Source organism: Podarcis liolepis, assembly GCF_965112155.1.
Source record: "Podarcis liolepis genome assembly, chromosome: 10".
NCBI classification, from domain to species: Eukaryota; Metazoa; Chordata; class Lepidosauria; order Squamata; family Lacertidae; genus Podarcis; species Podarcis liolepis.
Genome location: NC_139562.1, coordinates 3101936 through 3126329, shown reverse-complemented (window position 1 = coordinate 3126329; position 24394 = coordinate 3101936). Strand labels below are relative to the sequence as shown.

The 24394-nt window shown below is 47.0% G+C and overlaps 1 protein-coding gene across 1 annotated transcript; it reads right to left on the bottom strand.

The window, feature by feature from the left end:
* Positions 1 to 792: 792 nt before the first annotated feature.
* Positions 793 to 18114, bottom strand: LOC310688158 (uncharacterized protein). Its single transcript, XM_083464281.1, has 4 exons — positions 17736 to 18114; positions 10268 to 11235; positions 8404 to 8743; positions 793 to 2749 (listed from the first exon to the last, which is right to left on the bottom strand). Exons 1-4 carry the CDS (start codon positions 17832 to 17834, stop codon positions 1757 to 1759), a joined length of 2400 nt encoding a protein of 799 aa, XP_083320407.1. The 5' UTR covers positions 17835 to 18114; the 3' UTR covers positions 793 to 1756.
* Positions 18115 to 24394: the final 6280 nt, after the last annotated feature.

The window sequence follows — 24394 nt, the reverse complement described above, 5'->3', positions numbered from 1 at the left end:
CACAACAGGACACCATGATGGAAACCAGAGTGCATGGAAACGCCGTTTACTTTCCTGCTGCAGCTGTACCTAATTATCTACTTGCACTGGCTGCTTTTGAACTGCTAGGTTGGCAGGAGCTGGGACAGAGCAATGGGAGCTCACCCCGTCACGGGGATTAAAACCGCCCACCTTCTGATCTGCAAGCCCAAGATGCTCCATGGTTTAGACCACAGCACCACTCATGTCCCTTTTTAGTAGCTACTTCCCTAGGGTTTCAGCTAAAGAAGAATTTGTCAGTCCTTTTTTAAAAAATAAATATTTTTTATTTATTTAGTATCTCCTAGAACACTTAACACAACAACATTAGGAAGGGAATGTCAAAGGGTGGGTGTGTGTCAGGTTTAAATGGCAAAGCATCTCCAACTAAAAAGGTCCAATAACTGGAGAGGGGCTTTCTCTGCCTGACATCTCCTGCCAGTCAAAGTGGACATTACTGAACCCAGTGCGCCAGTGGTCTTCAGTGGTCTTCATAGACACAAACAGTTAAAACACAAAAACAACAACTGGGAAATGATATATAATGAATTGAAAAGGATGTTTAATGAACGTTTGTAAAATGATTGTAAAATTTGTGAAATGTATAAACCTGAAAAGCATAAATAAAATTTAAAAACAAACACAAAAACAACAAACGCATTTAAAACGGGGCTGAAATCCAATCAAGTGCACACTCATTGCAAAGACTCATTTATCCAGCTGCCAGAACAAAAATGTCTTTGCCCCCCCCCCTCCCCTGGAAAGTGCAGATAATGGGCTCCTATCTTGACAGAAACGCTGTTTCACAGAACAGGGGCAGCCGGACTACAAGCCCTTCTCCTTTGAGTTCCTGGTCTTAGGTCTCCCAAAGGTTGTTTCTGCTTCTCTGTCACCACTGCTGTGGCCCAAGCTGTGAAAAGAAACAGCCCTATGAAAACAGGAGAACATGTAAGGAGATTAGCATATATTGGCTCCTACAGAGCCAATCGTTCATGAAGAAGCCTTCAATGTAAATAAATACAGCAATCTACAGTTTAGAGTCTCTGGTTGGAATAATGAGTTTTGAGGGGTCTCACCAGTTGCCTGCAGTTCTCTGAATATGGGAACTATAGGCACTTGTGGTGGACCTGCACAAAGGTGGCATATTTGGGGGAACAAGTGCTTAATGACATAAGCAAAATTGCCCATCAGCATGTCAGCAAGTCTTCAGAACTTGTGTTACTCAATCCGTATTTCAATGAGAATCAGGACTTGTTGGATAAACCATGAAATAAATTTCTCTTTGTGGTTGCAGGTATGGTTATAGTCACATTCTGGAAGGACTTAAAAGGCGCAAACTTGAATGATTGGTACAAGACCGTATGGCCCTGGTGGAACAGTTGACTCACAAAGTAAGACCGGCAGGAGGAACAATTTACAGAGACATCTTTGCAGGAGAATGGTGAAGCTTCATTTCATTTACAAATTCTCCAGAATACCAAAGACCAGTTCCTGAGGTTTATCCTAAATTGCATATCACTTCATAGGAACATGCTTTGCTGATTAGTTGTGGTGTTTGTACAGAAACATAGGTTTTCATAACATACTTTGGGGGGGTCTCCATGGAAATAATAAAAACGTGTTTATAAATTTGACCGAAATGGAGTCTACAGGAAGTGGGTTTCTCTGTGGTCTTGGAGGATTACCTTGAGCTCCCTAAGGGCAATGGCAGGGTCAGAGGAGAGCAGAGATGCCCTGGTCAAAGTCCGCCTCTCACTTTCTCTGTGTAGAAGCGTATTCCTTCTCCTGTCCCCCCCAGAACCTTCTTCAGGGCTTCTTTCACCTCCTTGTTGCGGAGGCTGTAGATGAGAGGGTTCAGCATAGGGGTGATGATGCAGTAGAGTGTGGAGATCAGGGTGTCAACCTCCAAGGAGTAGCCTGCGCTGGGGCGGTTGTAGTTCACCAATCCATTTCCGAAGTAGAGGATGACCACTATCATGTGGGAGGTACAGGTGGAGAAGGCCCTGTGCCGCCCAGTGTTGGAGCGGATCCGCAAGATGGAAGCCAAGATGTAGACGTAGGAGATGACGACTACCAGGAATGGGCCCAGGCCCATAAAGATGGTGGCTATGCGAACGGTAATTTCGTTGACGCGCGTGTCCCCGCAGGCGATTTTCAGCAGCGGTGGGAGGTCGCAGAAGATGTGGTGGATCTGGAAGGCCCCACAGAAGTGTAAATTGGAGGCCAAGACTGTGTGAACCACTGAGTCCAGGAAGCCCACGACCCAGACGATGGTGGCTAGTTGTACACACACACGCGGACTCATGAGGTGTGAGTAATGCAAAGGCTGGCAAATGGCGGCATAGCGATCGTATGCCATGGCGGCCAACAGCCAGCACTCAGAACCCGAGAAAGCCATCAGGAAGAACATCTGGACCAGGCATGGGTGGTAGGAGATGGCGTGGTGGTTGTGGAGGAGGTTGGCCAAAATATTGGGGACAGTGACGGATGAGGAGCAAACGTCCATGCAAGACAAATGACTGAGGAAGAAGTACATGGGGCTATGAAGGTGGGGATCCAGCAGAATCAGGCCGACTATGGTGAGGTTCCCTAACAGGGTGACCAAGTAGATCACCAAGAACACCAGGAACAGGTACGTCTGACCATGCGTGATCCCAGAGAAACCCAGAAGAACAAACTCCGTCACCTGGGTCCAGTTGCTGCTGCCAGCCATGGGAAATGCAGAGATTATCTGTAGAGAAAGTAGGTAAGTAAAGTAAGTAAATTTTTATTTATACCCTGCCCTCCCCAGCTAAGACCAGGCTCAGGGTTGAAACACAATCAAACAATTGATTAAAATACATCTTAAAAAATAGAATCAGGATAAAATTTAATGATTGCCCACGAATTACAACCATAGTGGTCGGGAAACTCAAGTATTCATCAGGGCCAGCTGTCCATCTTGGTCCCACATGAGCCAATAAAAGGGCCAAAGAGGTGACTTAGAGGGCCCCATAGAGGGGCGTCAATCTGGGCCCGGACTGAAGGCCAGGCAGAACAGCTTTGTCCTGCAGGCCCTGTGGAAGGATGTCAAATCCCGCAAGGCCCTAGTCTTCTGTGATAGAGCGTTCCACCAGGCTGGGGCCAAAGCCAAAAGGCCTTGGCCCTGATTGAGGCCAGTTTAACTTCCTTGAGACCCAGGACCTCTGAGGTATTATTTGTGGACCGTAAGGTCCTCCACAGGGCATACCAGGAGAGGCGGTCCCGTAAATACGAGGGTCGTAGGCCACATAGGGCTTTAAAGGTCAAAACCAGCACCTTAAACCTGACCCTGTACTCGACCGGGAGCCAGTGCAGCTGGTTTAGCACTGGGTGAATATGATTCCATGGCGAGGACCCCATAAGGAGCCTCGCAGCAGCATTCTGCACCCGCTGGAGTTTCTGGGTCAGTCTCAAGGGCAGCCCCACGTAGAGCGAGTTACAATAATCAACCCTGGAGGTGACCGTAGCGTGGATCATTGTGGCTAGATCAGGGAGAGAAAGGTAAGGGACCAGCTGCTTAGCACGGTGAAGGTGGAAAAATGCCGCCTTTGCTTTGGCTGCAACCTGCGCCTCCATAGAGAGGGAGGCATCGAAGGTTACACCCAAACTCCTGATGGAAGGCGCTGACACTAACTGATCCCCCGCAAGAGATGGGAGTTGGCCCCCCAACCCCATGTCATCCCGACCCAGCCAGAGGACCTCTGTCTTTGAAGGATTTAACTTCAACTGGCTCCCACGTAACCATCCAGCCACAGCTTCCAGACATCTGGTCAGTGTGTCCGGGGCCGAGTCAGGATGGCCGTCCATCAACAGATAAAGCTGGGTGTCATCAGCATATTGATGACAACCCAGCCCAAAATTCTGGACAAGCTGGACAAGGGGGTGCATAAAAATGTTAAAAAGCATAGGGGAGAGGATTACACCCTGCGGCACTCCACACACCAAGGAGTGCAGCGACGACAACTCCTCCCCTAGCGCCAGCCTCTGTCCCCACCCTGAAAGGAAAGAGCGCAGCCATTGTAAGACTGTGCCCTTAATCCCCACATTGGCAAGGCGGTGGTCCAAAAGTTCGTGGTCAACCATGTTGAAGGCTGCTGACAAATCTCAAAGAATCAGCAGTCCCGACCCGCCTCGATCCAGTTGTCTACGAAGATCATCTGTTAGGGCAACCTGAGCCGTCTCGGTCCCATAACCAGGATGGAAGCCGGACTGAAATGGATCCAAAGCCGATGTTTCATCCAGAAACCTACTAAGCTGTTTGGCAACCGCTCTCTCAATTACCTTACCCAGGTACAAAAGGTTCAAAACCGGGTGGTAATTGGATAGATCTACATGATCTGATGATGTTTTTTTTAAGAGCAGACGCACCACTTCAGCTCCCCTGGGAATGTTCCCGTGCCGAGGAGAAGGATGGCGTTTGAGGGGAAGGCTGCCAGGCAGAAAAGGGAAACAGAGGAAATTCCTGCATGGCAGGGGGTTAGACTAGAGGACCTTTGGGAGACCCATTAAAATGCTACAGTTCTGTAAGTCTATGATTGTAAGTGGTCTTCTACCCACTCAGACCATTGTTCCATGAAATTCGGTGTTGTTGGTGTTCATTAATCTTCTCAGTCTCTTGTCACCCAAAGTGACTTATGGCAAAGAAAAATGGTATGGGGGAAGGGGGGGAATCATATAATATATTGATGTTTCACATAACATTTTATTGGAGGGGAGGGGAAAACCAGCCATATAAACAGGAGGAAACAACACTGACCACACACAAATAATAAACTAACCGACACACTGACAAACTAATAAGCAAATGAGCCTCCATCTCCCCCTAGTCCAAAAATCATTCACATCGAAGTAATGGTTTTTCTCCTTTAACCTCCCCGCCCAATAGTCTGGTGTCAAGGCCAGCTGCTACAAATCAGTGGTGGGTGGGTTAGGGTTCTCCAGGGATGGTCGGACGTCTCTCCTTTCCCTTCAGGGGGGGACAGGAACAACCCTGCTTTGATGAATCAGGGGTGCTGTTGGAGACATCCCCAACTGGCTGGTGGCCGTGACATTTCCTTTCCACTCCCAGAATTCTCATCTCTAGTCTACATTTGCTCCCAGTACATTTCTAAGCACAATTCAAAGTGTTGGTGCTGACCTTTAAAGCCCTAAATGGCCTTAGTCCAGTAGACCCGAAGGAGCGTCTGTTGGGAAAAAGCACCAAGGCAAAAGCCAGCTCCAGATGGCTGGAATGCACAACAGGATGTTATGTTTTGCAGATGTACTGTTGGGGTAAAGGTGGAGCCTATTCTCTGTACTGAGCACCGGATGTTAGCTCAGAGTGTCATATGACCTGTACTGGAAGTACAGGGGAGGAGTTGCGTGTCTCTTCTGATGCAGTCTGAAGGGAGCAGTCGCATTTCTATGTACTGCTGAGTGACAGGAATAAAACATGTAAATAGGACTCCTGTCTGTCTCATTTCCCCTCCCTGGGGGAATGCAGGGAGGGAAAGAGAAGCAGGAAAGCAGAGGGTGTGTTCTTTCTCACGTCTAATGAGAAGAATCGCCGGGTTTGTTTACCTAGCCTGCCGGCAGTCGCAGACGGAAGGTAAACACAGTATCTCGCTCAATTGCCTCGGGGGAGGCCAGGTACCTCTGACTGTGAGCGAAGATACTAACAGCGTCTCCACCTCCCTCGTTCTGCCCAGACACCGAGGTCCAGCGCCTAGGGCCTTCTGGCGGTTCCCTCATTGCGAGGAGCCAAGTTACAGGGAACCAGACAGAGGGCCTTCTCGGTGGTGGCGCCCGCCTGTGGAATGCCCTCCCACCAGAGATCAAAGAGAAGAACAACTACCAGACTTTTAGAAGACATCTGAAGGCAGCCCTCTTTAGGGAAGCTTTTAATGTTTAACAGACCACTGTCTTTTAATACTTTGTTGGAAGCCGCCCAGAGTGGCTGGGGAAACACAGCCAGATGGGTGGGGTGTAAATAAACAACAACAACAACAACAACAACAACTATTATTATTATTATTATTATTATTATTATTATTATTATTATTATTATTCAGGGCCTGCCTTGGTCAGGAAAGGAAGCCGGAGAGGAACCTGGAATGAGAAGTGTCACAAGGAAGCTGATGTCTCCTCCTCTGCTGTGAGGGATGTGTTTGCTGCCTAGCTAGTTAGGAGATAACATTCCAGGCATCGAGCCACTTTGTAGCAGGAACCCCCCCCCCAATCATTCAGTTTGTACAGACTTCACACACACTCACACTCACACACTACATACACCACACTTCTGTTATAAATTCATAGAAAAATCAACCATACATCGGATTTGCACTGTTCCATTTTTATTTTACCCCATATGAGAAGGACAATCAAAGGGGGGTGGCTTGGTTCTGGTCAGCCATAATCCCTTCACCATCCCAGCACATCCACAGGAGCCCTGCCCAGTTGCTATGCCAACCCTGATGGTCCTAGACAGAAGACAATCAAGATCACAAAGAACTTGCATATGGGAGTGGATTCAGCATGGACTGGAACAAAGGACAATGATCAGATCTTCCCTCAGGGGGCAGGAAACTGCGACTACCTTTTGTTGTCAGAAAATGACTCATGGGGAGGGGGAAAGGAGGAACCAGCCAGGTGACAGGACACTCAGGTTACCACCACAACTCCTCCCTCAACCCCTCCTTTCTGTAATGTATGCATGATGTTTCTGGGGGTGGGCTTGACCTAGAGGATGGGAATTTCAAAAGGTTTTATAAGGTCTTGCACACCATCTTTCGGGGTCTTTCCTCTCTCCTGCAAGTGAGGGGAACACCCTGTTGCAACAGTTCAATAAAGGCCAAGCCTACAGGCTGCTATTTTGCTCCAAGTTATCCTGGTTGGTGTCTTTGTTTTGTCCAAGGGAGCCCTCGGATTTTTCCGGTAACAACTTCTGTCCGGTAGATTTATGACTGCAAAATCCAAGCCCACACCGGAGCTCCAAAACAACACCTCCGGGTTGCTCAGTCAGTTGCCGCTTCTAAATTTTTGTGACGTGGCTTTCTAGGCCAGCATGCCCAGCGAGACAGGGAATGCCTCTTATCTCCTCTCTTCTGGGAATAGCTAGTTCCTGGAACAGACTGGCCACTCCCAATTTCAGTCTCTGATTCAGAGAACTGGCTGGAAAAGTGCTGTTTAGGCTCTCGGTAAGTGTTTCCATGCCCCCCCCCGTCTCTGTCTGCCTCCCTTTCCCTGACATCTGCCTTGGAAGAGGCAACACAATGAACCTTCTGTTCTGCTTTGAGGATGTGGGGAAGCCAATGGGATGTGGTGGTTAGAGTGTTCTGACTGTTAGTTTCTGTTTGTGCCCCTGGTGCTGTGACACTTGTAGTTGGAAGAGACTGGAAATCAGGTGGGGGCAGCAAGATGATCTCTTGAGGTGTGCTGCCTGTTGAAGGAGGGCTTGTTCGCCTCCACTTCTATTCTGCTTCTATATTTGCAGATAAAGCAAATGTTTCAGAGACCAGAGCACAGGTCTGAGTCAGTATAAGGCAGCTTCATGTAGTCTTATATGTTCCACAGCTACTATGTTATGGCATGGAGATAGTAACTCCATGGTAGTTTCTCTCTCCAGTAACCTCCCATTCCAAAGAAAGTCAACCATATGTGAACATTGCACTCCCAAATATCTCACTGCTCAGGGATTGGGATGTGAAGCCCAGAATTATAAACTCCTTTGTGCATTGAAAAGTGTGGATTGGATAAGATTGGGGGGAGGGGTGGGGGGAAAAATCTCTTGCTGTGTCAGCTCCATATATAGGTAAAGGGTAAAGGGTCTCCTGACCATTAGGTCCAGTTGTGGAAGACTCTGGGGTTGCGGCGCTCATCTCGCTTTATTGGCCGAGGGAGCCGGTGTACAGCTTCCGGGTCATGTGGGCAGCATGACTAAGCCACTTCTGGAGAAGCAGAGCAGCGCACGGAAACGCCGTTTACCTTCCCGTCGGAGTGGTACCTATTTATCTACTTGCGCTGGCGTGCTTTTGAACTGCTAGGTTGGCAGGAGCAGGGACCCAGCAACAGGAGCTCACCCCGTCGCGGGGATTCGAACAGCCGACCTTCTGATCGGCAAGTCCTAGGCTCTGTAGTTTAACCCACAGCGCCACCCACGTCCCTAGCCCCATATATATTGTCCCCTAAATGAATTTATTATTTATTGCATTTATAACCCACCTTTTTCTGCAACATTCAGAGAAGTGCAAATTTCGGCGGCTAGCAGAGTTCTTGTTCTTGTATCATTTCAGCAAGTGTGAATGGGGCAGATTCGCGTTCAAATGCAGACCAGACTGAATTGCTTCCCCATCCCCAGTCCTCTCTGTGTCCTGTGCAGCTACTAACCTGGAGGCCCCCCACAATGGGAGCCCAGTGAGGCTGGGCGCTTGCTCCTGCCCCCGTCAGGATGCTCAGCTCCAGGTCGTCCTTCCCCTTCAACCTCGGGCTTCTTTTGCACCAGCCTTTCCCTGCACCTGCCTGCTCCACCTTCACGGGGCCAGAGCACACTGGCATCCGAGTGGCAAGAGAGGGCCTGCCATCGGGGCTCTGGAAGGGAGATCCCTGCTTCCCAGGTGAGCCACGGATGAGCCAGGTGACTCCCTCTGCATTGCATCCAACTAGCGGAGCCCTGACAGGGAGAGAGGAGTTATGCCCAGGCGGGACCCAGGGGATGCTCTCGTTGCAACTGCAACACGCAAGTTAACAAGGAGGGTTGGGAAAAGAAATCCACTCTCCCCGGGGATTTTCTGGAAGCCAAGAGGAATGGAGCAATGGGAGTCCCATCGGAGGAAATTCTCGGTGGCTAGTTGTTGATTTACACACTTGACGTATTCCTACCCCACCTTTTAATTCAAAGAATGCATAAAGGGAATATGGAATGTTGGATGTGTCACTGAAAATTCTACTCAATATTGATCCAGGGTAGATTCCAATGTATAGTTAGCCGAGTAAAAACTTGAACACGTTGCAGGATTCCCTGAAAATAGACCAGAGGCAATTGTATTGCACTCAGCAGAGCTTTACTGGTGAGCAAAGCATCATGGTCACAAAGCCCAAACATTCAGGATTGGCACTGACCATAAGGAATCCAGTTGCAGCAGACTTAACTTAAACTTAGAACAACTTAGAATAAGTCTAAACCTTAACACTAAGTACAAAACACCACACCATACAGAAAAGGAGACCGAAAGAGAGAAAAGTGATACCCAGGCTCCTTCTGGCCTCATTATTATAGCCGGCATGATAAGACTTTGGCCACCTCATGAGAAGAGAAGACTCCCTGGAAAAGACCCTGATGCTGGGAAAGATGGAGGGCACAAGGAGAAGGGGACGACAGAGGACGAGATGGTGGGACAGTGTTCTCGAAGGTACCAACATGAGTCTGACCAAATTGCGGGAGGCAGTGGAAGACAGGAGGGCCTGGTGTCCTCTGGTCCATGGGATCATGAAGAGTCGGACACGACTAAACAACTAAACAACAAATAAACCTGAAAAGCATAAATAAAATTTTAAAACAAAAACAACAAATATATTTAAATGGGGCTGAAATCTAAACAAGTGGACACTCATTGTAAAGACCCATTTATCCAGCTACCAGAAGAAAAATGTCTTTGTTCCCCCCCCCCCTCCGGAAAGTGCAGATAGCGGGCTCCTATCTTGACAGAAATGCTGTTTCACAGAACAGGGGCAGCCCCACTACAACCCCTTCACCTTTGAGTTCCTGTTCTTAGGTCTCCCAAAGTTTGTTTCTGCTTCTCTGTCTCCACTGCTGTGGCCTGGGCTGTGAAAAGAAACAGGCCTATGAAAACAGGATAACATGTAAGGAAATTAGCATATATTGGCTCCTACAGAGCCAATCGTTCATGAAGAACCCTTCAATGTAAATAAATACAGCAATCTACAGTTTAGAGTCTCTGGTTGGAATAATGAGTTTTGACGGGTCTCACCAGTTGCCTGCAGTTCTCTGAATATGGGAACTATAGGCACTTGTGGTGGACATGCACAAAGGTGGCATATTTGGGGGAACAAGTGCTTAATGATGTAATTAAAATTACCCATCAGCATGTCAGCAAGTCTTCAGAACTTGTGTTACTCAATCCGTATTTCAGGAAGTGGGTTTCTCTGTGGTCTTGGAGGATTACCTTGAACTCACTAAGGGCAATGGCAGGGTCAGAGGAGAACAGAGATGCCTTGGTCAAAGTCCACCTCTCACTTCCTCTGTGTAGAAGCGTATTCGTTCTTCTGCCCCCCCAGAACCTTCTTCAGTGCTTCTTTCACCTCCTTGTTGCGGAGGCTGTAGATGAGGGGGTTCAGCATAGGGGTGATGATGCAGTAGAGTGTGGAGATCAGGGTGTCAACCTCCAAGGAGTAGCCTGCGCTGGGGCGGTTGTAGTTCACGTTGGCCATGCCAAAGTAGATGGTGACAACGATCATGTGAGCAGCGCAGGTGGAGAAGGCCTTGTGCCTGCCAGTATTCGAGCGAATCTGCAAGATGGCGGAGAGGATGTAGACATACGAGAGGAGGATGAGCAAGAAGGGACTCAGGCCCATGAAGATGCTGGCCAAATGGAGCGTGATCTCGTTGACGTAGGTGTCGCTGCAGGCAATCTTCAGGAGAGGCGGGACATCACAGAAGATGTGGTCAATCTGGTTGGCCCCACAGAAGGACAAGTGGGTGGCCAGAGTGGTGTGGATGGCCGAGTCCAGGAAGCCCCAGATCCAAGAAGCAATGGCCAGAGGGATTCGCACCTGGCTGCTCATCAGGCTGCTGTAATGCAGAGGCTGGCAAATGGCGGCATAGCGGTCGTAGGCCATGACGGCCAGCAGGGCGCACTCGGAGCCTGCAAAGGTCATCAGGAAGAACATCTGGGTCATGCACTGGTTGTAGGAAATGGTGTGGCTCTGGCGCAGAAAGTTGGTCAGGATCTTGGGGACTGTGACGGTTGAGTAGCAGACGTCCAAGCAGGATAAATGGCTGAGGAAAAAGTACATGGGGCTGTGGAGGCGCGAATCCAGTTGGATCAAGGTGACTATTGTGGTATTTCCAAGAACAGTGACCAAGTAAATTGCTAGGAACACGACAAAGAGGTAAATCTGGCCATCTGGGACGCCTGAGAAGCCCAGGAAGATGAACTCCTTCACCTGGGTCTGATTCCTGACCTCCATGGGAAAGTTAATCTGTGTAGAGAAGGAGAAACAAGAAGTGTGGAAGCAACAGGATGGAGGTTCCTCGCTCACAAAGAGGTAGGGATTGAGCGTCACCTCCTGCACTTGCTCTTATCACTGCAATTATTTTGTATTTATTGGATTTCTTATTCATCCATCACCAGGTGGTCCTAGGAGATGTAAAAATACAACATGGAGGGTCACCTGTTTAGTGCTGTCCCAACGTCTAATGGAGAAAAGCAAGGTTGTACATACAACTCCCTTGTTACAAAAGCTCCGTTGCCTAGCACTCTGTTTCTGGGCACAATCCAAAGTGCTGGTAATGATTCATAATCCCCCAAACATCTTAGCCCTAGACTATCTGAAGGGCTGCAATGTCCCATATGAACCTGCCCAGGCTCTGAGATCTTTGGGGTATGCCCTTGGTCAGACACACTTGGTAGGGACATGGAGAGTGCGGCATAGTCCAAAGTTAGTGAAAGTACAACTACTGCTGTTCCACAACCCACCTCACAACCCCACACTTCCCAGAGGTGTCCTGCTGGTCCCGGATATGAAGATCATACAATCCTGCTTTTCCCCACATATACAACAATGTGGTTGCTGACTAATAGCAACGGGGGGTCATCCCCAGTACCAGGGAAAATATACAATGCGGTCATGTTGAAGGAACAGGTTGCCCAAACCTGACTGTGCAGTCACCCGAACCAGGCCCCAGAACTCCCAAATTCCTCCTTCAAGGATCCATTAGCTAAAATCCATTAGCTTGATCTGTATGACTAACACAAACCCAGCTGCATAAACAGAGCCGTCTCCTTTATCAGTCCATGAAGGCTTAATGGATGGCCTTGTCAGTTCCGAGTGGAGACGGGATGGCAGATCTGGGTCTTATCTTATAGGTTGTAAATATCCTGACCACGCTGACGCATAGACCTTGTAAGACAGGCCTGTCAATCCTGTCAGCCCCCACACCCGGGGATGGCGCCAAGAGTTCTCCTATAGTTAAGTGACCTTCTTACCCCAAGATAAGAGTACAGGAACAGGAATATCTGTTTATGCTCAAGGATGTAAACCTACGTGTACAAAAGCATGAGGCTGGATTCCTGGGGAGGGGGGGGAAAGGGGACCTAAAGGGGATATATACTGTATGTAACTGCTCTTTCAGTGTGCTTGCTGTGAACCGATCACGCAGTGCCTTTCTGTTATCTGGAAAGCAGAAATAAATTCTTTCTCTGAACCAACCCTCGGTGTCTTTTTGGCTCCTTCCTCCCTGCTGACCAAGAGCACTTGGTGCTGTCTATTTTTCCAGCAACTGCTGCACTTTCTCCCAGGAGCAATGCACACCCAACCAATGGGAAAGATCCAAAAGGCTACAATGTTACACAAAGCACAGATATATCCCTCTATCAATAATATGCACACTATTTCAGCAAACCCATAGGTGGGACAAAGAGACATCCGCCGCAAGCTCCACCGGGCTGGCAGGCAGCAATAGCTTGAACCTGCAGGAATAACCCAGTGGCTCCTTCCTCTGCTCCTCCTCCTCTTCTTTGTCTTTTAAGTACATAAGAATCTAAGAAGAGCCTGCTGGATGAAGCCAACAGCCCATCCAGTCCAGCATGCTGTCTTCACAGTGGTCCACCAGATGCCCCAATGGGAAACCACAAGCAAGATCCAAGCAGAATAGCAACACCCCACTTCTTGTGGTTTCCAGCAACTGAAATTCAGCAGCATTGCTGCCTCTGACTGTGGAGGCAGAACATAGCCGTGGTGTCTATCAGCCTTCCAAGGCCCTCTCCTCCATCAATTTGACAAGGATATTGAAGAGCTAGGAGGTGTGCAGAGGAGGGCGACCAAGACGATCAAGGGTCTGGAAACTGAGCCGTGTACAGAACTGTTGAGGGAATTGGGGGTGTTTAGCCTGGAGGAGAGGTGCTATGGAACCCATCTTCAAATATCTGAAGAGGCGTCTCATGGAGGATGGAGCAAACTTGTTTCCACCTGCTCCAGAAGAACCAATGGATTCATATAGTAAGAAAGAAGATTCCAACTAAATATTAGGAAGACTCTTTGGGCGGTGCGAGCTGCGTGAGAGTGGAATGGACTCTCTCAGAATAATGAGAATAATAATAATAATAATAATTTTTTACTTATACCCCGCCCATCTGGCTGGGCATCCCCAGCCACTCTGGGCGGCTTCCAACAGGAGATTAAAAATACGTTAAAACATCAGTCACTAAAAAACTTCCCTGAACAGGGCTGTCTTCAGATGTCTTCTAAACATCAGATAGTTGTTTATTCCTTTGACATCTGGTGGGAGGGCGTTCCACAGGGTGGGCGCCACCACCAAGAAGGCCCTCTGCGTGGTTCCCTGTAACCTCACTTCTTGCAGGGAGGGAACCGCCAGAAGGCCCTCAGAGCTGGACCTCAGTGTCCGGATTGAACAATGGGGGTGGAGACCCTCCTTCAGGTCTACTGGACCGAGGTCATTTAGGGCTTTAAAGGTCAGCAGCAACACTTTGAATTGTGCCCAAAAATGTACTGGGAGCCAATGTAGTCTTTCAGGACCGGTGTTATGTGGTCTCGGCAGCCGCTCCCAGTTCCCAGTCTAGCTGCCGCATTCAGAAGGTGGTGGACTCTACTTTGTTGAAGATTTTTCAACAGAGGTTGGTCATGGACGTTTTAGCTGTGATTCCTGTATTTCAGGGGGTTGGACTAGATGACCCTTGGGTCCCTTCCAACCCTACAATCTTCTTCCACATCAGCCTGCTTGCTCCCTTAGAGATGCTGGAAGAAAAGGGGCTCTTCCTCATGTCCTCATGGCAGGATGTGAGAGAGGGGCCTTTTCTGCAATCACACCTTGATTGTGGGACATCTTGCACAGAAGAGTCAGTCATCCCAACTCCCTTATCCTTTTCATAGCTTAACATCTATTTATGTCAGCAAGGATTTGCCTAGACAGGTTAAAGCTCTTATGCTGGAGAACGCTCCTTGGAGCTCTTTTCATCTACTGCGCCTGTCTGTACTTTTCATTTTGCTGTTTTAGCTGACATTTTGTTATTGTTGCCTTTGTGGAATGTGGAATGAATGGGGGACTGGACCGGACACAATTTTAGAAAAGAATAAATAACAAATTGCATAAAGCAAACGATGTACACAACTTTTGGAACTCCTCTCAAATGCAAATATTTTGGAAACCTGTTGAGGCTAGTATTTCTGATATGTTAGGACATCATATCCCATTAGAAGCCAAAATATTTCTACTGCGTTACCCCAGGATGTTACCCCAGAAAATGATCGAGAAATAGTAATCAGCATTGTAACAGCTGCAAAGATTGTGATGGCTAAAAATGAGGGGCATGGGAATGGTTTAGGGGGAAACCTAGCTTATAGTAACAACAATTAAATTAGCATATTATAAAAGAATACATATAAATCAACCTAATAGATTTTTGGGTAAATTGATATGTTTTGGAATGTTTTGGAACAGTAAGTTTACTGATAAAAGCCTTATGCTGCTTCCAACCTGTTTTAATGGTATGAATATTTCTTTATGGATATTTTGGTTTGCTTTACTGAATCTAAATTAAAAAATAAAAAAGAGGAAAGAGGAAATAGTCAAATAATGTTTCTTTCTGTTCAAGATAAGATGTTATTTGCAATGAACAATACATTTACCATGTCACAACTAGAGGCAGAGGTAAGAAAATGTGGACTGGAAAAAGGTTCAGATCCAGGATGTACTTCTAAAACAGCAGGGTCTCCAGCTGTTATTGGACTACAATTCCCATCACCCCTAGCTAGCAGGAGCGGTGGTCAGGGCTGATGGGAGTTGTAGTCCCAAAACAGCTGGAGACCTAAGTTTGGGAAACCCTGCTCCGAGGCAGCAGGCATAGGCAAACTCGGCCCTCCAGAAGTTTTTGGACTACAACTCCCATCATCCCTAGCTAACAGGACCAGTGGTCAGGGGTGATGGGAGTTGTAGTCCCAAACATCTGGAGGGTGCCAAATGGCCGAAGGCTGCTCCAAGGGCATCTCCAGACAATTGCTCTTTTGCAGGAGGGATTAAAGCACAGACCCTGAATTTAAATCTCTGTGCAATTAAAGTGGATTAAAGCACTTGGTTGCCCCAGCACAACTCATCCACTTTAAAGAAGATTATAAAGAAATTCTGTCCTTGGTATGCCTCCCCCCCCCTTCTTAGTTTGATTTCCTGGCACCATATTTGTATAAATTAACTATCCCGAAATACAGACGTGCCTTCACACTGGCCAGATTGGATGTGATGCCCTCTGCTGTACTTGAGGGCAGATACCAAAAGATTCCAACTGAAAAAGGGCTCTGCCCCATCTGGAAACAGTGGCTCATGTTCTCCTGTCCTGTCCCTTTTATAAAGATCTGAGGAATGAGATCATCACCCCACTCTTACTTACCATCCCAGGCCGCCCATCTGCAGCCACATTGTTCTTTCCGTTATCAGATCAAAATGATCAGACAACAGCAAAGGTTGCTAGGTTTATCAAGGGTGCAGTGAGATTAAGGGCCACTATCTGAACGATAATCTTGGTCATTTGATTGCCCTTTTTACCCATTGTGGTCTTTTTATTTGTATATATTGCTTGTTTTATGTTGCAGTAAAGGTAAAGGGACCCCTGACCAATAGGTCCAGTCACGGCCGACTCGGCGGTTTCAGCGCTCATCTCGCTTTACTGGCCGAGGGAGCCAGCGTACAGCTTCCGGGTCATGTGGCCAGCATGACTAAGCCGCTTCTGGCGAGCTAGAGCAGCGCACAGAAACACCATTTACCTTCCCGTTGGAATGGTACCTATTTATCTACTTGCACTTTGACGTGCTTTCGACCTGCTAGGTTGGCAGGAGCAGGGACTGAGCAACGGGAGCTCATCCCGTCACGGGGATTCGAATCTCCGACCTGATCGGCATGTCCTAGGCTCTGTGGTTTAACTCACAGCGCCACCCCCGTCCCTTATGTTGCCATGGCCGTTGGCTAATGCGAATAAAGTTTATCTTATCTTTAAAGAAGAAGCTGAGGTTTGGAAACCGATAGGGCAGTGCAGAGGGGGGGGGGAGGGGAATGAGTGTCTAACAGGAAGATGCATAAACACTCAGCAGGGAAGTCAGAGTGAATGAGCATTGCCGTGCCAACGCCCTGCCAAAGCAAACCAGAACAAATGCTCCATAAAGACCAGCATATAATCTGACCTCTGCATATGCTTTTCTGCAGCCAAAGTAGGATGAGCACACAATAAACAGCTTGTCTGGAGAAAACCCTTGATCAAAGATGTGTTGCTGGACTATAACTCCCATCAGAAGGGACGGCTGGATCAGGCCAATGGCCCATTGAGCCCAGCATCCTCTTCTCACAGGGGCCAGCGAGATGCCTGTGGGAAAGCAGCAAGCAGGATTCGAACACAAGAGCAGTCTCTCCCCTCTTGTGGTTTCCAGCAACTGGTGTCAGAAGCATCGCTGCCTGCAACTGTGGAGGCAGCGCTTAGGCATCCTGGCTAGCAATCATTAGGAACCCTCTCCTCCCTGAATTTGTCTAATCCTCTTGGAAAGCCATCCAAGGATCCGCTTAGATCAGTGCCAGATTTACGTGTAAGCTAAACAAGCTATAGCTTAGGCGCCCCCTCTCTTAAAAAAAAATAAAGGAAAAAAAACCTGGATGTACATTTCCAAAATACAAAAGCAAATAAAATAAAACCTAGATACAGCAACAGTGTTTTGTGTTGTGTAGGCTCCTATGATGTAAGTCATGGGCCTTCCCTGCTAGCCTGCTCCCAAAAATATCACACATTTGCTCATTTCTATATATATATAGGGTGCCTACATTCTGCATGGACTACAAGAAGATCAAACCTCTCCATTCTGAAGGAAATCAGCCCTGAGTGCTCACAGATCCTGAAGCTGAGGCTCCAAGACTTTGGCCACCTCATGAGAAGAGAAGACTCCCTGGAAAAGACCCTGATGTTGGGAAAGATGGAGGGCACAAGGAGAAGGGGACGACAGAGGACGAGATGGTGGGACAGTGTTCTTGAAGCTACCAGCATGAGTTTGACCAAACTACGGGAGGCAGCGGAAGACAGAAGTGCCTGGTGTGCTCTGGTCCAGGGGGGCATGAAGAGTCGGACAGGACAAAACAACTAAACAACAACAACATTCTGCATGGACTTGTTGCATGGCCACATGTGCAAATGGCTTTAGATACCTATTAGGTCCATCAATTACCATATAGCATACATTCAACACAAAAAACTGTGACCATTTGTTGTTGACAAAGGATAGCTGGAGATATCAAGGTCCCCAGTCCCTTCAGTAGCTTAGGGTCTCATCAAACCTAAATCCGGCCCTGGCTTAGATCCTTCAGTTGTGTGCGCACAAAGAATTCCCCATTGCAAATGACACTTAAGAAGTGAGAACAGCATCCCAGCTTTCCCTAAGACTCCTGGCCAGAAGTTCACCTCAGCAGCCCCCTATCGCTGCCCTCGTCTTACCTGCACGAGGTCAGGAATCGGGTCCTGTGCTCCCTGAGCTGTGAAGCTGCTAAGAGCTGGAGCAGGTATTTCATGCTTTGTGTGGCCCAGGGGAAACATGCTCCCGTTGCCAGCGGAGGTGAGAAATCTGGGGAAACGCACACAGCCCAGTGGAATTGATGTCAGCGGGACCCATCACAAAGTAGACAAAGTTCTCCAGAAGATGTCATCATCCTTATCCTCCTCAACAGATTTATTACCCAGCCTTCTCCAGAAGGCCCCAGTGAGGGCTTCAGCAATATAAAATACAGCATTAAGAACAGTTCAAAATAAATTAAAGCAAATAGGAATATAGGAAGTGCCAACTGGATCAGGCCAATGGCCCATCTAGTCCAGCATTCTATTCTCACAACGGCCAGCCAGATGCCTCTTCTGGAAAATCAGGGAGCAGAACATGAGTACATGAGCACTGTCTTCTCCTCTGGTTTCCAGAAACTGGTGTTCAGAAGTAGTACGGCCTCCACCTTGTATGACAACCAGCCTCATATAACCAACATGCTTAAGTCTAATTAGTGCATGAAGGGGTTAATACCATAGAGTAAGCTGTCCTGCCAGGCTTAGCTCTGTCCACTTCCCCCTCATCTGGGGAGGAACTAGGTAATCAAGTTGTTGTTCTCCTTCAGTGTATCTGAGAAGCTCAATGTATGAGGAGGTCTGAGCTGGTTCCTCCAGTTTACATCTCTCTCTCCAACCACTCTTGAGTTCCTATGCCAATCATTTAGGAATTGCCATCATTTTGTAGAAAAGCCATTTTTTACTGCCTGTGTGATTTTTCTGGCTGATGTATGTAAAAGCACAGGAACCTGACCTTTTAAGAGTTAGTAAGTAAATCATTTTTTAATGTACCAAATGTGTGGTCTTTTCTTATGCTGGGAGAAGAGGGAAGTTCTGGAACTCACTTGGCCCTAAAATATGGAAGGGCATATTGATGACAAAGCTAGACAGCATCTTAAAAAGCAGAGGCATCACCTTGCCAACAAAGGTCCGTATAGTTCAAGCTCCGGTTTTCCCAGTAGTGATGTATGGAAGTGAGAGCTGGACCATAAAGGCTGATCGCCAAAGAATTGATGCTTTTGAATTCTGGTGCTGGAGGAGACTCTGGAGAGTCCCATGGACTGCAAGAAGATCCAACCTCTCCATTCTGAAGGAAATCAGCCCTGGAAGGACAGATCCTGAAGCTGAGGCTCCAATACTTTGGCCACCTCATGGGAAGAGAAGACTCCCTGGAAAAGACCCTGATGTTGGGAAAGATGGAGGGCACAAGGAGAAGGGGACGACAGAAGACGAGATGGTTGGACAGTGTTCTCGAAGCTACCATTATGATAATGGCAGTGTTTATGTTCAATTCCTTCCCTAATGATCCCTAGCATAGAATGTGCCTTTTTCACGGCTGTAGCACACTGGATCAACATCTTCATTGAGCTGTGTACTGTGACCTTAAGGTCTTCTTCCTGGTCCATCACTTCTGGTTCAGACCCCATCAGTGTGTATGTGAAATTAAGAATTTTTCCCCCCTCCAACATCACTTTAAACTTGCTTACATTGAATTGCATTTGCCATTTTACTGCCCAGTCACTCAATCTGGAGAGGTCTTTTTGGAGCTCTTTCGAATCACTTTTTGTTTTAACAACCCTAAATATAATTTAGCGTCATCAGCGAACGTGGGCACCTCTCTGCTCACTCTAGAACATTTATGAACAACTTTAAAAGCATATGTGCCAATACCAATAGCTGGGGGACTCCTCTTTCTGCATTTCTGCATTTGGAGAAATATCTGTTTGTCTCTACTTTTTGTTTCTTGAAACCTGACCAATTCCTAATCCACAAGAAGACCTCTCCTCTTATTCTTGACCGCTAAGATTACTCAGGAGTCTTGGGTGAGGGACTTTGTCAACAGCTTTTTCAAAATCCAAGTACATTATGTCAACCAGATCACCACTCCCTATATGCTTGTTGACACTTTCAAAGAACTCTTAATAAGTTTGTGAGACAGGACTTTCCCTTGCAGAAACCATGCTGACTTTGCTTCAGCGGGGCTTGTTCTTCTATAATAATATACAGTACATTGAAATTAAACATTGGCGTTCAAAAGTGGAAAGAGGAGAGAGGGAAATACAGTTCAATCAGGTATGTTTTATTGAATTAACTCTTTTGCTCCTTAGAATTAAGGCCTGTGGGTGCGTTTTAAAAAATAAATAAAATCAAGACTTTTTAAAAACCAAGTTAATGTAACAGGCCAGTAAGTAATATTTAATAATTTGTATATTTAATTTCATAATCAGGGATTCTGCTGCTTTAGTCCTTCTTGTAAACTGCTTTGGGCTTCCATTGCAACCAAGCAGTGTATAAATATTGTGAAATCAATCAATCAATCAATCAATCAATCAATCAATGCTGCTTATAAATACATAGGTGTGTCTTTCAGGCATAAGATTTCTTGTGATGTGACCCTCCAATGCCTCATAGAGAAAGAATGTTGCATTTCCCCCCAAAAGCTGATTCTGCACCAGAAATTAACGTTTTCATTAAAAATAAATAAAATAAATGTGATTTTGCTGTGCTAGAGGCAACATCCTTTGACTTCCACAATCTGGATCAGGCCAGTGGCCCATCTATTTGAGCATCTTGCTCTTAGTCACCAACCAGCTGCCCCAAAGGAGCAGGATTTGAGCACAACCGCACCCTCCCATCCTGCAGCTTCCAGAAACTGGTAAGACACATGGAATGATAGAGTTGGAAGGGGCCACGAGGGTCATCTAGTCCAACCCCCAGCATTGCAGGAATCTTTTGCTCAGTGTGAGTTTGCTCAAACCCAAGACCCTGAGATTAAAAGTCTCGTGCTCTAGCAACTGAGCTAGGAGGATTGCAAGCTCCATTCTGGCTAGCCCTTTGTGGCTTAGGGCCCTCGTATTTATGGGACCGCCTCTCCTGGTCTGCCCCGCAGAGGACCTTAAGGTCCATGAACAGCCATAGTTTAGAGCTCCCGGGCCCTAAGGAAGTCAGACTATCCTCCACCAGGGCCAGGGCCTTTTCAGTGATGGCTCCAACCTGGTGGAATGCTCTGTCCCAGAAGACCAGGACCCTGCAGGATTTAACTTCCTTCTGCAGGGCCTGTAAGACAGAGCTATTCCGCCTGGCTTTCAATTTGAACTTAGCCTGATCTTTTATTTCCCTTCCTTCCCTCCCTCTCCCCCTTTTATGAAGATTACCCGCTCTGGGATCCCACAGCTAATTCTCCCCTGGTCTCCTCGCTGGCCCAAATAGGATTCATTTAGCCAGCTAGCCCTGGTGATTATCTAATGTTTATTGGCTGGATTTCCCCCCTAAATTGATTTTTGAATTCTGAATTTATTGTTATTCATGTTTTATACTGTATTTTATGCTGTTTTTGTTGTTGCATCAATTAAGTGTTTTAAATCTGTTGTTAGCCGCCCTGAGCCCGGTTTTCTGAACCGGGAAGGGTGGGGTATAAATAAAAATTTATTATTTATTATTATTATTATAGTAGCCATTGATAGCTCTCTCATCCATGAATTAGTCTAATCCCCTTTGAAAGCCATCTAGGCTTTCAAAAAGTGCCATACTTTAACTGTGTGCTGTGTTTAAGCAGAGGTTGAGTAGCCATCTGTCATGGCTGAGATTCCTGCATTTAAGGGGGCTGGACTAGATGACCCTCAGAGGTCCCTTCCAGCTCTGCGATTCTATGATAAAGGACTTTCTTGTACTCAAGGACTGAGTCAGGACATTGTCAAACGAAGCAGCAAACCCCACCACGCGAGAAGCTTTCTTGACGCCCCCGACTCCAAATAGTCCAGGTGGTATTGCATCAAACAATTCATGCAACCAGTTCAACGTTTGCAAATCAACCAGAAGAGTTTGCTGAACATCTTAGTTCTAAAAGTTCTTCCCCGGTGTCATTAACTGGTTATTCTAAATAGCAGTTTAATAGCTTTGGTTTCAGCATGGAATTTCCCATCGCTGAATCTCTCCCCTCGGGACCTGCACCCAAAAGCCGGGAGGTGTCTCTATGGGGCAGATCACTGGGGTGCGCTTATGGGGAGGAGCTGGCATCGCCGTCGGGGGTTCGTTAGCCAGGATATTTTTCCATAACAATCAAACGAGAGGCCAAGGGAGCCATTAAAAGTTTGCTCGCCAGAGACAGGCTGCACCGCTGCGCCTCTGTTCGGTTGCGCCCTTGTCAGAAGCGCCCTTTGATGAGAGATGCAATTAATTTCATCATTTTCATCTTGCAACTGTGTGAAGTTACATTATTGCTCCCGTCGGTCATTCAGTTCACTCCCCACGGAGCAGAAATCACAGCAGGGCGTTCAGGAGACTGTAGCGCGTTCATTATTAAACCCCCTTGTGACCCACATCAGTGCTGACATAATTGACCCAAATCAATGCTGACATAATTGAGTTGTGCACCCTTGTTTCAAGTGATGAAATGTCATTTGCTTTTTATTACTTTTCACCCTGGAACTTCCAGATTTCTGACATGCCCCCGAAATCTCCATCAGCTTCTGGCAGATGCCATTCTAATTCATCCTGGCTGCCTTTCTCAGTAGCCTCGGGCCAAGCAGAATGGTTGTATTGCAGAACCATAATAGCCAAGTGTTTGAAAACCATGGTTTTTGCAGCCCCAAGCAGTTAAAATCAGGAAGACATTTAATTCCGAATCTTTCTGAGCCCACCTTACATGTCAGTACCTTTCATGGATGGATGGCGGCTAATGGATTGAGGTTGAATCCTGACAAGACAGAAGTACTGTTCTTGGGGGACAGGGGGCGGGCGGGTGTGGTGGACTCCCTGGTCCTGAATGGTGTAACTGTGCCCCTGAAGGACCAGGTGTGCAGCCTGGGAGCCATTTTGGACTCCCAGGTGTCCATGAAGGCGCAGGTTAATTCTGTATCCAGGGCAGCTGTTTATCAGCTCCATCTGGTATGCAGGATGAGACCCTCCCTGCCTGCAGACTGTCTCGCCAGAGTGGTGCATGCTCTGGTTATCTCCCGCCTGGACTACTGCCATGCGCTCTACGTGGGGCTAACTTTGAAGGTGACCCGGAAACTACAACTAATCCAGAATGCAGCAGCCAGACTGGTGACTGGGAGCGGCCGCCAAGACCATATAACAACAGTCCTGAAAGACCTACAATGGCTCCCAGTACATTTCTGAGAACAATTCAAAGTGTTGGTGCTGACCTTGAAAGCCCTAAACGGCCTCAGTCCAGTATACCTGAAGGAGCGTCTCCTCTCCCATCGTTCAGCCCGGACACTGAGATCTAGCGCCGAGGGCCTCCTGGTGGTTCCCTCCCTGCAAGAAGCCAAGTTACAGGGAACCAGGCAGAGGGCCTTCTTGGTAGTGGCGCCCGCCCTGTGGAACTCCCTCCCATCAGATGTCAAAGAGAAAAACAACCACCAGACCTTTAGAAGACACCTGAAGGCAGCCCTGTTCAGGGAAGTTTTTAATGTGTGAGATTTTAGCGTATTTTTAGTGTTTGTTGGAAGCTGCCCGGAGTGGCTGGGGAAACCCAGCCAGATGGGTGGGCTATAAACAAACAAACAAACAAACAAACAAACAAACAAACAAACAAAATTATTCATTAAGAACATAACAGCATGCTGGATCAGGCCAGAGGCCCATCTTGTCCAGCATCCTATTCTTCTCACAGTGGCCAAACAGATGCCTATCATAGGAAGCAAGAACAACTTTCCCCTCCTGCGGTTTCCAGCCTCCGGCCGTGGGGCAGAGCAGTGCCATTGTGGCTAGTACCCATTGATTGTCCTCTCCCGCTTCTCTCTGAATTTGTCCAATTCTTTTTTAAAGCCATCCAAGTTGGTGACCATCACCGCCTCCTGCTGCAGTGAGTTCCACAGTTTGACGATGTGCTGCTTTTACCTCTCCTGAATCTTCCAACATTCAGCTTTGTTGGGTGTCCAGGAGTTCTGGTGTTAGGAGAGAGGGAGAAGGACTTTTTATCCATTCGCTTTCTCCTTAATTCATCCATAACACTGGGGAACATTTTTTTTTTCATTTTCTGTTGCATGAGATTTTTCAACTGTTCTTACATGTTCTTTCAATGCTAGTTTCAAATCTGAAATCAATTTTCGTGTAAATTAAAGTTATCTTTAATTTTCCGACTTTTGCCGATATGTCATATTTACACTGGGGATAAGTGGACACTGACACGTTGATCTACCCTAACCACATGGTAATTATTGTTTTGCAAACTTAATTTTTCTTTATTTTTATACTTTTGTAACTTAAATATTTGTATTTTTCAGATCGGACCATGGCTTCTTCAAGTAGACAAAAATGTGTAAACAAGGGAATACATTTTTTTGCATACCTCCAACTGTTCCTAGATAAACATGTCATTTTCAATGCTATACACGTCATGTTCAATGCTATATAAGTCATTTACATTTATACTCATATTGTACTATTTTGCCTATGTGTTTAATAAAATATTGAACACTTGCATTGTGAAAAACAAAGATTATGGTGAAAAGTGAAAAACATGAATTGCAAAAAAATGAGGGCTTACAGAACAAAAATCAACTTCAGATCTGAAATCGGCACGTCGAAATTAGGTTAGAACAACTGCAGGTGTCAATGCA

Bases quoted from the DNA above. Each gene is read 5' to 3' on its own strand.
- LOC310688158 (XM_083464281.1), bottom strand. From the start codon at position 17,834: ATGTTTCCCCTGGGCCACACAAAGCATGAAATACCTGCTCCAGCTCTT. The intron at 11,236-17,735 runs GTAAGACGAGGG...TTCTCTACACAG, and splicing joins CGATTCCTGACCTCGTGCAG to ATTAACTTTCCCATGGAGGT. The intron at 8,744-10,267 runs AGAGGTGGACTT...TGCGTGTTGCAG, and splicing joins GCTTCTACACAGAGGAAGTG to TTGCAACGAGAGCATCCCCT.